The sequence below is a fragment of the Octodon degus genome, unplaced genomic scaffold (genome assembly GCF_000260255.1).
Source record: "Octodon degus isolate 3935 unplaced genomic scaffold, OctDeg1.0 scaffold00238, whole genome shotgun sequence".
In the NCBI taxonomy this organism is placed as follows: domain Eukaryota; kingdom Metazoa; phylum Chordata; class Mammalia; order Rodentia; family Octodontidae; genus Octodon; species Octodon degus.
In genome coordinates, this window is record NW_004524814.1 from 2,136,330 (window position 1) to 2,148,417 (window position 12,088).

Here is a 12,088-nt window from a genome sequence, read left to right on the forward strand (position 1 = left end):
CTCAACCTCCTGAATTCTTGTACCAAAAGCATATACCACCATGGCTGGCTTCTTGTTATTTTTTGTTTTGAAACTGAGTCTTGCTGGCTTGCTTAATTGTTCAGACTGAGCTATACTGCCTGCCTCAGCACTCCAGAGTGCTGGGATTATAGTTAGGTATCACCAGGCCCAGCCTTTGCTCTGTTAATCAAAAGGACTTGGGGTTGTAGATCAGTGTTAGAGCACTTGCCTGACATGTGCAGAGCCATGGGTTTGAGACCAAAAAAGCACCCCCCAAAAAATACATTTTTTTAGCCAGTGTCTTTTTTTCAACATGCATGTAGACTGATATTCTCTCTCTCTCTCTCTCTCTCTCTCTCTCTCTCTCTCTGTCTCTGTCTCTGTCTCTGTCTCTGTCTCTTATCTTTCTCTCTGTCTCTGTCTGTCTGTCTCTCCGCCTCTCACCCTCTCTACCTCTCCCTCTCTCCCTTGTGATGCAGTTTGGCCTGGCTTTTGACTTACTTTGTAGTCCATGCTGACATCTGACTTGTAGCATTCCTCCTGCCTCAGCCTCCTAAGTGCTGGGATTGCAGACGTGTGCCACCAAGCCCAATTTATATTATCAGTCTTTAACTCTGAGAAAATCAACTATTTCAGTATTTTATTTATTTAATGTCATTTTAATGTTTTGTTACATAAATAATTCATGTTCTAATTCAAGAAATAAATTGCTTAATATTTCATTGCTCCAAAATAATCCTACTTAACATTTTGGTATATATTCTTTGTATATATATTGAGTGGGAGGAGAGGATAGGTCATAGAGAAGGGGGGACAGAAAATAGATTTGTCCTTCTCAGACCAAAAAGCTACAACTCTTGTTGCACAGGTCCTGCTTTACCTTGGTCTTAACCATCCAGTAGAAAAGTATGAAGACGAAATATAGGAAATAAAGCCGTGCTGTTAAGTTGAGCTGTGGGGGACTCAGGTCAATAATTTCTGACATTGCCAGTTAAACAGAAGACCCAATGCTATTATGGGCTACTGGACTCTTTTAGAATATTTTGCTGAGTTTATACACCTATAATATTCAATAACGGAACTTAAAAAAATGGGGTATAACTATGAATGTCCATTTTGTATCTGTGTATTCAAAGTGGTTGGGATAGATATATAGTTGCATTCTCTTAATGAATAGAATGATTTGTTCTAATGGTGTTTGTAAATAGGATCACAAGTCTGCCTCTTGTACGGCAATTAACCACTAAGAAGAATATATGCAGTGTATTATTTGTTGAAACTGTACTTCTGATTTGATTTGAAACTGTCTCATTGCTATCTGTTTATCAATAAAACTTTGAAAAAAAAAGAAAAGAAAATAGATTTGTGTTCAATATTAAATATTCTTATTAATTCACTTGTTGTTAAATCAATTGCTTCACTAGAATAGGACATAAAACAAATAATGGTCTTTATTTTAGTACCAGTCATAATACTGGGCACATAAACATTCAGTAAATGTTTGGCAAATGAATTATAGAAGAAAAAAAAAAAAAAGCCACACCGCTATTACTATTCTCCTGTCCCCTCTCAGCCCTCCTCCTCCCTTCTCATACCCTCTTTCCCTGCCTGCTCTGTTCCACCTTATGGAAAACAGGTGATATACACCATACATGTCTGTCTTAATATAATGATCTTCATTTTTGTCCATATTCCTATGATGACATCTGTTCTTTATGATCTGATACTCTGTTGTGTATACATAGCACATCTTCATCCATTTACCTATTGATGGGCTCACGGGCAGATTCTCTATCTTGGTTATTTTGAATTATGCTACAGTAAACATGTCTGTGCAGCTATCTCTATAGTAGGCACATTTTTATTCCTTCAGATGTATTCCAAGGTATGGTATGTAGAGTTAGATCATACAGTACTTACATTTTTTAAGTTGTTTTGTTTTGTGTTTTGAAAGACAATGTCTAGCTTTGTAATCCAGCTGGCTTTGTGCTTGTTATGTAGCCCAGGTTAGCCTTGAACAAAGATCTTCCTGCTTCAGTTTTGGAATTCTAATACTTATATTTAGGCTTTTAATCTGTTTTGAGTTTTGTTCAGGTTTTTTCCCCCAATAGGGTGAGATTTGGGAATCTAGTTTTAGACTTCAGCATATGGATAACCCAAGTTTCCCACCACTGTTAAAAATGCTGTCTTCACATACGTTTTGGCCCCTCTGTCAAGAATCAGATGCCCCGCCCTAGTTTAAATTGTATTTGTAAAAAAAAAAAAAATAAAATAAAAAATAAATTGTAGGGGCTGGAGAGATGGCTCAGTGGTCTAAAGCACCTACTTAGAACAAGCTTGGCAAGGCATCAGGGACCGCGGTTCAATCCCCCAGCACCACATGCCAGCCAGCCCCGCCCCCTGGTGGGCTGAGCTGGCCACACACACACACCCCTCTCTCTCTCTCTCTCTCTCTCTCTCTCTCTCTCTCTCTCTCATAAATAAAAAAAATAAAAAATAAATTGTATTTGTGAGGCAGAGTGTCACTACTTTATTCAGACTGACTCAAATTTGCTCATCTTTCTACACCAACAGGCATGTTAACACACCCAGCTCAGAAATAAACTTATTTTTCACATTTTCTTTCTAAAGATATCTATGGAGAATGATTATCTCGGACCCCGAAGAATAGAGAGTCTACAAAAAGAAGATGCTGATTGGCAGCGGAAAGCTCACATGGCTGTATTATCTATTCAGGATCTTACTGTCAAGTATTTTGAAATAACAGCTAAAGCTCAAAAAGGTAAGTTTTCCAGTAAAATTTTTTCTTTGGCATTTTTAAGCTGAAGTGCTTTATGTTCAGAAGAATTATATAGAAAAATATATAAAGATCACTTATCCCAGTAATTAGAGACTACTATTAGCAAATTAAGAGGTGACATTTCAGTCATTTTTAAGGACATATATACATATACCTACTCTTTTAATTCAGTGAAAGAGAATGGAGGGTATGGAAGTAGGCACAAATGTAATGTTTTAATCCATTAACGTAGTCATTAATTGATGCAGCAAGTTAAAGAACAACAAGAGGGGCTCCTCAGTAGAATAAGCACTTGCCTAGTGCTTACTGTAAGGGCCTGAGTTTAATCCCTGGTACCGAAAGAGAAAATAATAATAATAATAATAATAATAAATAGCAACAAGAAATGATAATTCAGATGATTGGCTATTGGTATGCAAAAAAAAAAGAACCTTAACCTAAATCTCAAACCTTTGATACCAGAATAGATCATAGATCAATACATAATGTTAAAACGACAAAATTTCAGAAGAAAACATGCAAATCCGTTTCCTAGAGTTGTGTAAATTTATATAAAAACTGTTAGGCAGAAAAGTCTTAGTAATGATACAAAGGGAAAAAAACATTAAAATGATAAAGAGCACAGACTATAAACAAGAAAATTAATAAAAAATCAATTTCATCAAAATTTACTCTGCCTGATATCAAAAGAAATCATGAGAGAATATGTGCAAATCACATATCTGATGCTCCCCCAAAAAACAAAACAAAAAAATCCTGTATCAGGGTTATATAAATAACTCCAAACTGATAACAGTCCACTTAACAGATGGGAAAACAGCGAATAAGCATAGGAAAGTATGTTCAACATTATTGCTCATTGTGGAAATGCAGATTAAAACCGTAATAAGCTGGGTGCTACTGTGCACAAGGTGAAATGGCTAAAATAAAAACACTAATACCAGGGTGTAGTGGCGATGAAGAATTGCCGGGACTTGCTGATCTATACCCTAGAATATGATTCTGCAGAGTTAACAATTCATTTGCATGTGAGAAGCAAATTCTAGTTATTTATCATAGAGCTATATGATAATTTTAAAAATAAAACATAAAAATGGAAAAAAAAATAAATAATAACATCTTTTAAGCAACTTTATATCTTGATGAAAGCTACGTGGTTTGTAGAGTCAGTTTTGTAGATATTGTCCCCCACACTCCCTCCCTCCCTCCATCTGTCCCTCTCTCTGAGCTGTATCCCCAAAGCATTTGTATTTATGAGTACAAATTATTATAGGAAAAGTTTCTCTGTGGGAAATATCATTATAGGATTCCACATGTCTCATCAAAATTATTTTAGACTTTTTATCCTACAATAAGGATTTGTCCCTGAATAAAAAGAGCTAACTAATTTGACTTTTTTGCTTCTCTTTTCTGAGCTTGTTTCTGCTCTCCCATGCAGAAGAAACAGAATGAGGGGTCTCTGTAGGACTTTAAACTTGAGAGAATGAAGGCCTTCTTTATGTCTCAATGAGAGAACAATTTTTGTTTTCTCTTTAAAGGGAGGAGTAAAACAGCCCTTTATATTTTATTCTACAAAGCTAGATAAAGCCTAATTTTAGTATGTTACAGAATACTAAAAACACCCAATTTAGGCAGCAGTGGTAGTGAACATTTGTAATCCCAGCACTAGGGAGATTGAAGCAGGAGGATCATTTGGAGTTCTCTGGGTACCTAGTAAAATCAAGGCTGGCCCAAAGTACTCAGGGAGACTCAGTATCAAAAACAAACAAAAAAATACCCACCTTAAATAGGCCTGACAAAGATGTGTGTTAGAGTGTTACGTTTAAAAATAGATTTTAAATACATTTAACGTGCTACCCTGTAAACATCATTACAGTAGCATCATTGTTGCCCTATAAATGGTTATCTTATAAGAACCTTCATTCTTGTCAGCAGTGAGAGAGAAGTGTTTTAGGGATATTTTAGTACTTTTCTATTGTATCATGCATGGGTTTTCCTGTTCCCAGGGTAAGGACGGTGAGAGGTTGGAAAAAATTTTTGACAAGGATAGAAATACAGAAAACTTGAGGCCGTATAGAGCCCTCTTTCCTGATAGAGGAAGTGATGAAGAAGAGGGCTCCGACTGCTGCAATGCATTTGTACACTTGGAAGGTTGACTATCACGTGAAACCTCTCTGCCTAATAGCTTATCCATGTGGCTTGTCTGTGCGTGTCTTTGGCATTCTGTGTTCTTGAGACTAGTTTTAGTTTATTCATGTGATTTGCCTCAGGTACTGTGTTGTTTTTGTTTTGTTTTTTGTTTTTTTGCGGTACCAGGAATTGAACTCAGGACCCTGCCCTTGCCAGGCACGCACTTTTTCGGCTGAGCTATCTCCCTGGCCAGGTACTGTGTTCTTGAAGCTGGCCATGATCAGTTTCCAAGTTCAGCCACTCTCCACGCTTTTCTAGGGCTATTCCAACATTCCTCATACACAAACTTGTAATACCATCATAATCTTGACCTATTTAAAAATAATTTCAAGTGAAATAAACAATAATTAACTATGAGACTGTTTCATCCAAAAATACTGGAAAGGCAAGGCATGGAGATGATGTAGTAGCTAACAACCCAAACTGAGCCAGACCCTGCAGATCCAGCCCTGCAGTATGGGGGGGGTTTGGCTCAATGCTATCACTAGAGAAATTGTAGCCAGTAATAAATTAGGGATGTGAGCAGTTTGGTAACACTATATCACAACCTTACCTTAAGTTGCCAGAGCTCTCCATTTTCTTACATGGCAGGTGTTGATAATACATATTTTGCCTTATCTCTGGGGTTGCTGGGTATGTTAGATTAAAAATACGGAAAAGTGCTTTGAAAAAATAGATCAGTATTGATAGTTGTGATGATCTGTACATGAGAGGAAAAAACCTCCTTTTTTGGATCAGTGTTGTTAGGTAAAGTAGGAGAGACATTCAGTTACCTATTATTTCTTCTTGAAAAACTGCATTAGTAGCTCTCTGGTAAAGTGCTGTATTTTTCCTTCCTTTTTCCCTCAAGGGCATTGAGCCCAAGAATGGTTAAATTTCTTGGCAAAAGATACATACCAACTGTGGGCAGGACTAGAATTTTAACAGAAATCTACATAAGTCCCAAACTGTTTTTCCCTTACAGAGCACTGCTATATTGGTCTTACAATTTTAGGATTTTTTTTTTTTTTTCTCCGAATGCCCTCAGTTGTGGTTTGGCTGGCTGGAGTGTTGTGGGGATCGAACTACAGCAACCTGAGGCTGAAAGCTTTGTGGAAGCAGCCACTTAAAGAACTGAGCTAGGTGGTCTTACAGTTTTAAAAGATGGACAGAAATTTTAAGACAGGGAAATTTTATTTGACAGTCTATAAAGATGGGTAGATTTTGTTAGACACCTTGAAATTGAGGTTCAAAGAGATTATGAATTGGAAACATTGCTTTCTATTAGCATTTATATGACCACCAAGAATGGTAGCAGCAGAACTCAGAAAACCAAAAGAAGTGATGTAACTCTTGGGAATGGAGCTTTTCAGTAACCAGATTCATCTGTCATAATTGGAATTGAATAGATGATTCTTTTCCTTTTTGTTAGTATGTGTTTGTAGTACATAATGATTACACTAATCATGAACAAATGATTCTTAAAGACTATAAATTAAGAAACAGCAATATTCCTCAATGGAACAAGTCATCTGAAAGCAGCTAAAATTTAGTTGCATTTGGGTAGTTGGAGCTAGACCTGAGAGCTCAATACAAAGAACTAGTTGTACATTTTGATTTTTAAGCATGCAGATGTATTATTGTTAAAAGAGGGGTGCATTTTATAAAAGGTTCCTGAACTGTTCTTTCTTATAAAAGATGGTTAGGGTATAGTAGCAGTACATATATTATATTTTATTTGCACAGAAATCAAAGTCAAGACCTCATGCTTGCCAGGCAGGTGCTGTGCTGCTGAGCTATATTCTTGACCCAAATTATTACGTTTGAAAATATAAATTACCAGTGACCATGCCCCATTTGGTACTAATCTAATTCCCTGTTTCTTTTATGCTGATTGAAATGTGTCAGTTATTATAGTTGGGCATAATTATGATGAGTGCCATGATGATACCTGATTTATTTTCCTCTGTCATATTATTAAGTTGGAGGAAAACAGAATGGTAACAGCTGGAATGTGGATTTGAGTGTTGGGTTTTGTTTTTTTTTTTTTAAGACAGCGTCTCACTGTGTAGTTCAGGTTAGTTTTGGACTCAACTATGTAGCCCAGGCTGCCTTAAATTTGCAGCAACCGAGTGCTGGGATTATAAATATGTGCCACTCTGCCCAGTTGAGTGTTTTTAATCTTGAGTTATTTCAATTGACATACCTAAAAGAAAGTATAAAGTCTTCATAGAATAAATTTTTATAAATGTTTTGGAAGTTAATAGCATTAAGTATATACAAGTATTTCTAAAAATATTCAGAACTATTCAGACAATCCAGTTTCATCTACAGAACATTATTTCTAAAGATGAACTGAAATGTTAGAATGTATGTTACCTTTGAATTATATTTTAGAGATGTTATATAGGAGATAAAATTTACGTACAGTTAGTGAAATCTAAGATTTTTTTTTAGTTCTTGAGCATCAAGTTGTACTATGTCTTTTTTTTTTTTTTTTTTTTTTTTTTTTGTGGTACTGGGGATTGAACTCAAGACCTTGTGCTTACCAGGCAAGCACTTATTCTACTATCTCCCCAGCCCATATATTATGTCTTAATGTCACTTCAAAATTATTATTAATAGCTGTCTACGATCGAATGCGAGCAGATCAGAAGAAATTTGGCAAAGCATCATGGGCAGCAGCCGCTGAACGAATGGAAAAACTTCAATATGCAGTTTCCAAAGAGACTTTACAAATGATGAGAGCTAAAGAGATCTGTTTGGAACAGAGGAAACATGCACTAAAAGAAGAGGTAATGAAAACCACCAGAAAAATTTATAAGATGTATATAGCCAAGATTTGCCATTTTTATCTTTGTACAAGACTTAATTTTTTTTTGGATTGTGTAGGCTTGTTTGTTTTTATTCTGTCAATGAGATAAGCATTTACCAATGACTTGATTGACACTAATGGAAGCCCTAGGCACACCAGTATTTCACATGCTTTCACATGCCTAGGGGAGCATAACGTTGAAAGAGAAAAGGTCAGAATTTTGTTGTCTTTAAAGTTTTCTGTATATGTGTTTTGTTTTTTACTGTAGAAGTTTAAGCCATTTTAGAACTTTAAAGCCTCATTGCCCCAAGAACTTCAGTAAAAACCCTCAGATAATAATACCTTGTTTGATTTGACTACAATATATTTTAATTTGGTCCCACTAGACCAAAACTGGATTGATAAAGACTCAGCTTTCTTGTCTATGTTTCATTAAGAAAATGTATGGAGAGAGAACTTAAGATAGTATTGCAGTGTTTTTAATCCTGTGATACCTTATTTAAACTAGGAATTAGTCTTAAAAACTCATTGAAAAAGAATGGCTTGTCTTTTTATTAAAAATGTATCCAAGAAAAATATATCAAAGGTAGTATTTTTAAAAATTTAATCACTTTTTCCTGCTTATTCATCCTTTCACTATTCCTCATTATACCTAGTTCAGTATTGAATGTACCACTGGTGCTAGCTTCATGCTTCAGAGAATTGAATTATTGAAGAGGCACACAGTTGTTTATCTCCTATGCCATAATCTATGGCATAGGAGATAAACAACTATGATAGTTTCACTATGATGAAACTAGGCTAGAGCAAAATTTTTTTTTTTACTAAAAAAGCACTTAAATAAATAAATAAATAAATATATATATATTTCATATATATATATACATTAGTCATCTGCATAGTTTTTACAATATTTTCAGAAATAAAAAAAAGTACTGTACTGCTTTCCCTTTTTAAGGGCTGGGGATATAGCTCACCACCTACCTGGCAAGTCCGAGGTTGTGAATTTGACTTTCAGTACCCCCCCAAAAAAAAAAAAAAATCCCTTTTTTAATAATACCTGGTGATTTAAGATGGAATAATTTTTGTTCTTCAAAAATGTTAATATGAGCTGGACATTTGGCACACACCTATAATACCAGATCTTGGGAAGCTGAGGGAGGAGGATCCCCTTGAGTTTAAGGCCAACCTGAGCTATATACTGAGTCCAAGAGAACTTGAACCACATAGTGAGAGATCCTGTCATTAAAAAAAAAGAAATAATTTTATTGTGAAGATTAAAGGTCATGTTAGAAATGACCTTCAAAGGGAAATCTAGGTGGCATATGGCATATAGTAAGACCTGACTTGATTATTTAGATTTCACTACTTACGCCTTTTAAACTCAGTATGTCAAAGACAAAAAAAAAAATTAATTATGTTTTGGGTTTATTTTCTAGATTGATATAATTTATTGTAGCATTTATTATCTTTTAAGTCATTTTTAAAATGAGATCACACCCTCCCCCATCATGTCATATAGAGACTATTTTTAAAAGCCAGATTTCTTGATTTTCCATAGTAGGTCTTCTTCATACCTGTCCTTTGTATAAATTCAGTTTTTGTCTTTGCAGCTTTTCTGCCTTTTGTAGTTCTACGCAACTTAAATAACCTGCTCCACTCATTCATTAAACATTTATTAAATGTTTTTCCTAGGAATTTCAGTGAATAACAGAAATAATTACCCCCTCATGCATACATTTATTTTAAACGGTATTTATTTTTCTTGAAAGCATAGACAAAATGCAGTTACTGTGTTTAGAGGTCTCACAGTATGGTGAAGCAAGACATGTACAATATTAATAGGAGGTAGGAGAGTTATAAGGTAGGAAGCAACCATTGACAAAGTACATTACTTAAATTAGAGGGTCAGGTAGAGATAGCTGCTTGTTCCAGGCCTTGCAGTGAGGCAGGAAGAACACAGTGTGGAGGAGAAAAGGTAACAATGAAGTTGGGGGAAGAAAAGTTTGGGGTGACCCTCTGTGTCCTATTAAGGAGTTCAAAATGACCCTAAAAATAGCATGGAACCATTACTAAGATTTTTTTCATTAATAAGATATTAATCAAGGTATAACAGATTTATATGTTGTGAACTATATCTCTGTATCCTGTTTCTTTATGGGAAACTCTACCTTTCAAGCTTGGCTTCACAATTATAGAAACCCAGTAGATTCTCAGGAATAAGTTTAAGTACCAGGAATTTGGCCATTAGTCAGAAATGAGGAGGAGTAAACTGAAGGCAAGATGAACTGTGAAGTTAAGACTAAACAATATTTTGGCAGTCTAAAATTCTTTGTTTTAAAACAACTTAAGAGATGCAGCTATTCAGAGCAGTTGAGTCCTAGTTGAACTAGATTGATTGGTAAAGTTCAGCCCCAAATTGAATCTGGAATAGTCTAGAAAGTGTAGTAGGAAACATACACTTTTATTGTCTGTGTGGAGTGAGCTGGGTCAGGTGATGGAATTTATGTGAGTTGCTTTAAAAGAGCAGTTACACCTCAGAGGTTAGATAAAATTGAGTTACTACTAGATTTGTTGTACTTTGTAATCTAAAATGTTTTTTTAAAAAAATATACATTACGCTGAGGATTAACATGGTTAACATGCAGAAGGCTGTTGGTTCATTGCCTATCTCAGTTACTCTTCTCTTGTTGCTAGGATGAAGTTTCTGACACCAAAAAAGAAGGAAGGTTTATTTATCTCAGTTTGTGGAGGTTTTATTCCATACTCAGCTGGGTCCAAGACAGACTGGCACATGACAGAGGGCAGCAGTTCATGGTGGCAGAAAAAAGCAAAACAAGAGCAAAAGGGAGGATTAGTAGCAATAATAGCCACAGAGAGCAAGTCTGTCTCCCTTACGTTGCATTCAAGTTATCCACCTCAGGCTGGATATAGTACTCACACCCATAATCCCAGTAGATCATGAGTCAATCACAAAGTCTAGAAGTCTGCCCCATGACTACATGAGGTTTTGGGGGGACAACTAGATAACTATAACATTGCCAAATACTGAAGATGTTGTTGTTGTTGTTGTTGATGATGATGATGATGATGATGATGATGATGATGATGATGATGATAAAAAAATACAGGAAGTCCCTGACTGATGAATGGGTTCTGTTCCAGCAGAATGTTCATAAGTTGGATCTGTCTGTGTCTGACAAAGTGAGTCTTATATAGTATGCCTTTGAAAGTTTGCAACTCAAATGTTCATAAGTCAGGGACTTACGTAAAGAAGTAAAAGTAAAACTACTTTGAAATGTTCACAGACTGCATTTTATACATCTAGAGCAGTGATGGCAAACCATTTAGAGTTTTTGCTGGTAACAAACAGCTGACTGTGGCAAGTGTGCCGTAGGTTCACCACCACTGATCCTAGAGAGTACAGTTCAGAGCTTTTTAGTAAACTAACAGAATCAAATAACTGTTGCACAGCATTAACAGTAACCATGTGTCTTATAGCAGTTATTCCCCAGTTCCATCTCCCAAATACCACCTCTTTCCCTGGCCATAAGTAACCACTACTGTCTTATAGATTAGTTATTTTGGACATTTTATATAAAAGAAAGCATACATCATATAGTCATTTTGATTGTTTTTTCACCAGTTAGCATAATGTTTTCAGATTTCATTCATGTTGTAACATCAGTACTTCATTTAGTTTTATTCCCAAAAGATTGTATATCAGTTCATCATAAGAAAAAATTTGAATTGCTTATACTTTGGAGCTGTTAAAAATAATGATGCTGCCAGGTGTGATGATATACACTTACAATCCCTAGCACTTGGGAGCCTGAGGTAGGGTGATCACCTGAGTTCCAGGCCAGCCTGGGCTACATATATAGAGTTCGAAGCTAACCTGAGCTATAGTGCTGAGTCACTGCCTCAAAAAACAAAAACACAAAACAAAACAAAACAATGATGCTATGAATATTCATTGCCTAGTTTTTATACAGATACATGGTTTTGTCATTTTGTGAAGTGTGGAACTGTTGAACTTTTTGGGAAGTTGACAGATTCTCTCCAAAGTGAGTACTCCATTTTTCATTCCCACTGTGGTAGCATATAAGGGCTAAAATTTTCACATTTTCAGTATCTTTACTATCTCTCCATTCTTCCTCCTCCTTTACTGGGAATCGAACCCATGATCATTCATGACAGAGTTACATCTCTAGTCCTAAACATTTTATTTTGAGACAGGGTCTTATGTAGTCTTAACAGGGTCTTAATAGTATATGCCCAGGTTATATTTGATATATATATAT

At 35.6% G+C, this 12,088-nt stretch overlaps 1 protein-coding gene across 2 annotated transcripts in view; it reads left to right on the forward strand.

The window, feature by feature from the left end:
* Jmy (junction mediating and regulatory protein, p53 cofactor) overlaps nt 1-12,088 on the forward strand; it is an 89,939-nt gene that overhangs the window by 49,373 nt on the left and 28,478 nt on the right. For both annotated transcript variants that reach the window (XM_023706049.1, XM_004645749.2), the window contains exons 3-4: nt 2,632-2,782; nt 7,595-7,764. In XM_023706049.1, coding sequence (XP_023561817.1) covers nt 2,632-2,782; nt 7,595-7,764 — 321 coding nt within the window. The remainder of the gene's footprint in view (nt 1-2,631; nt 2,783-7,594; nt 7,765-12,088) is intronic.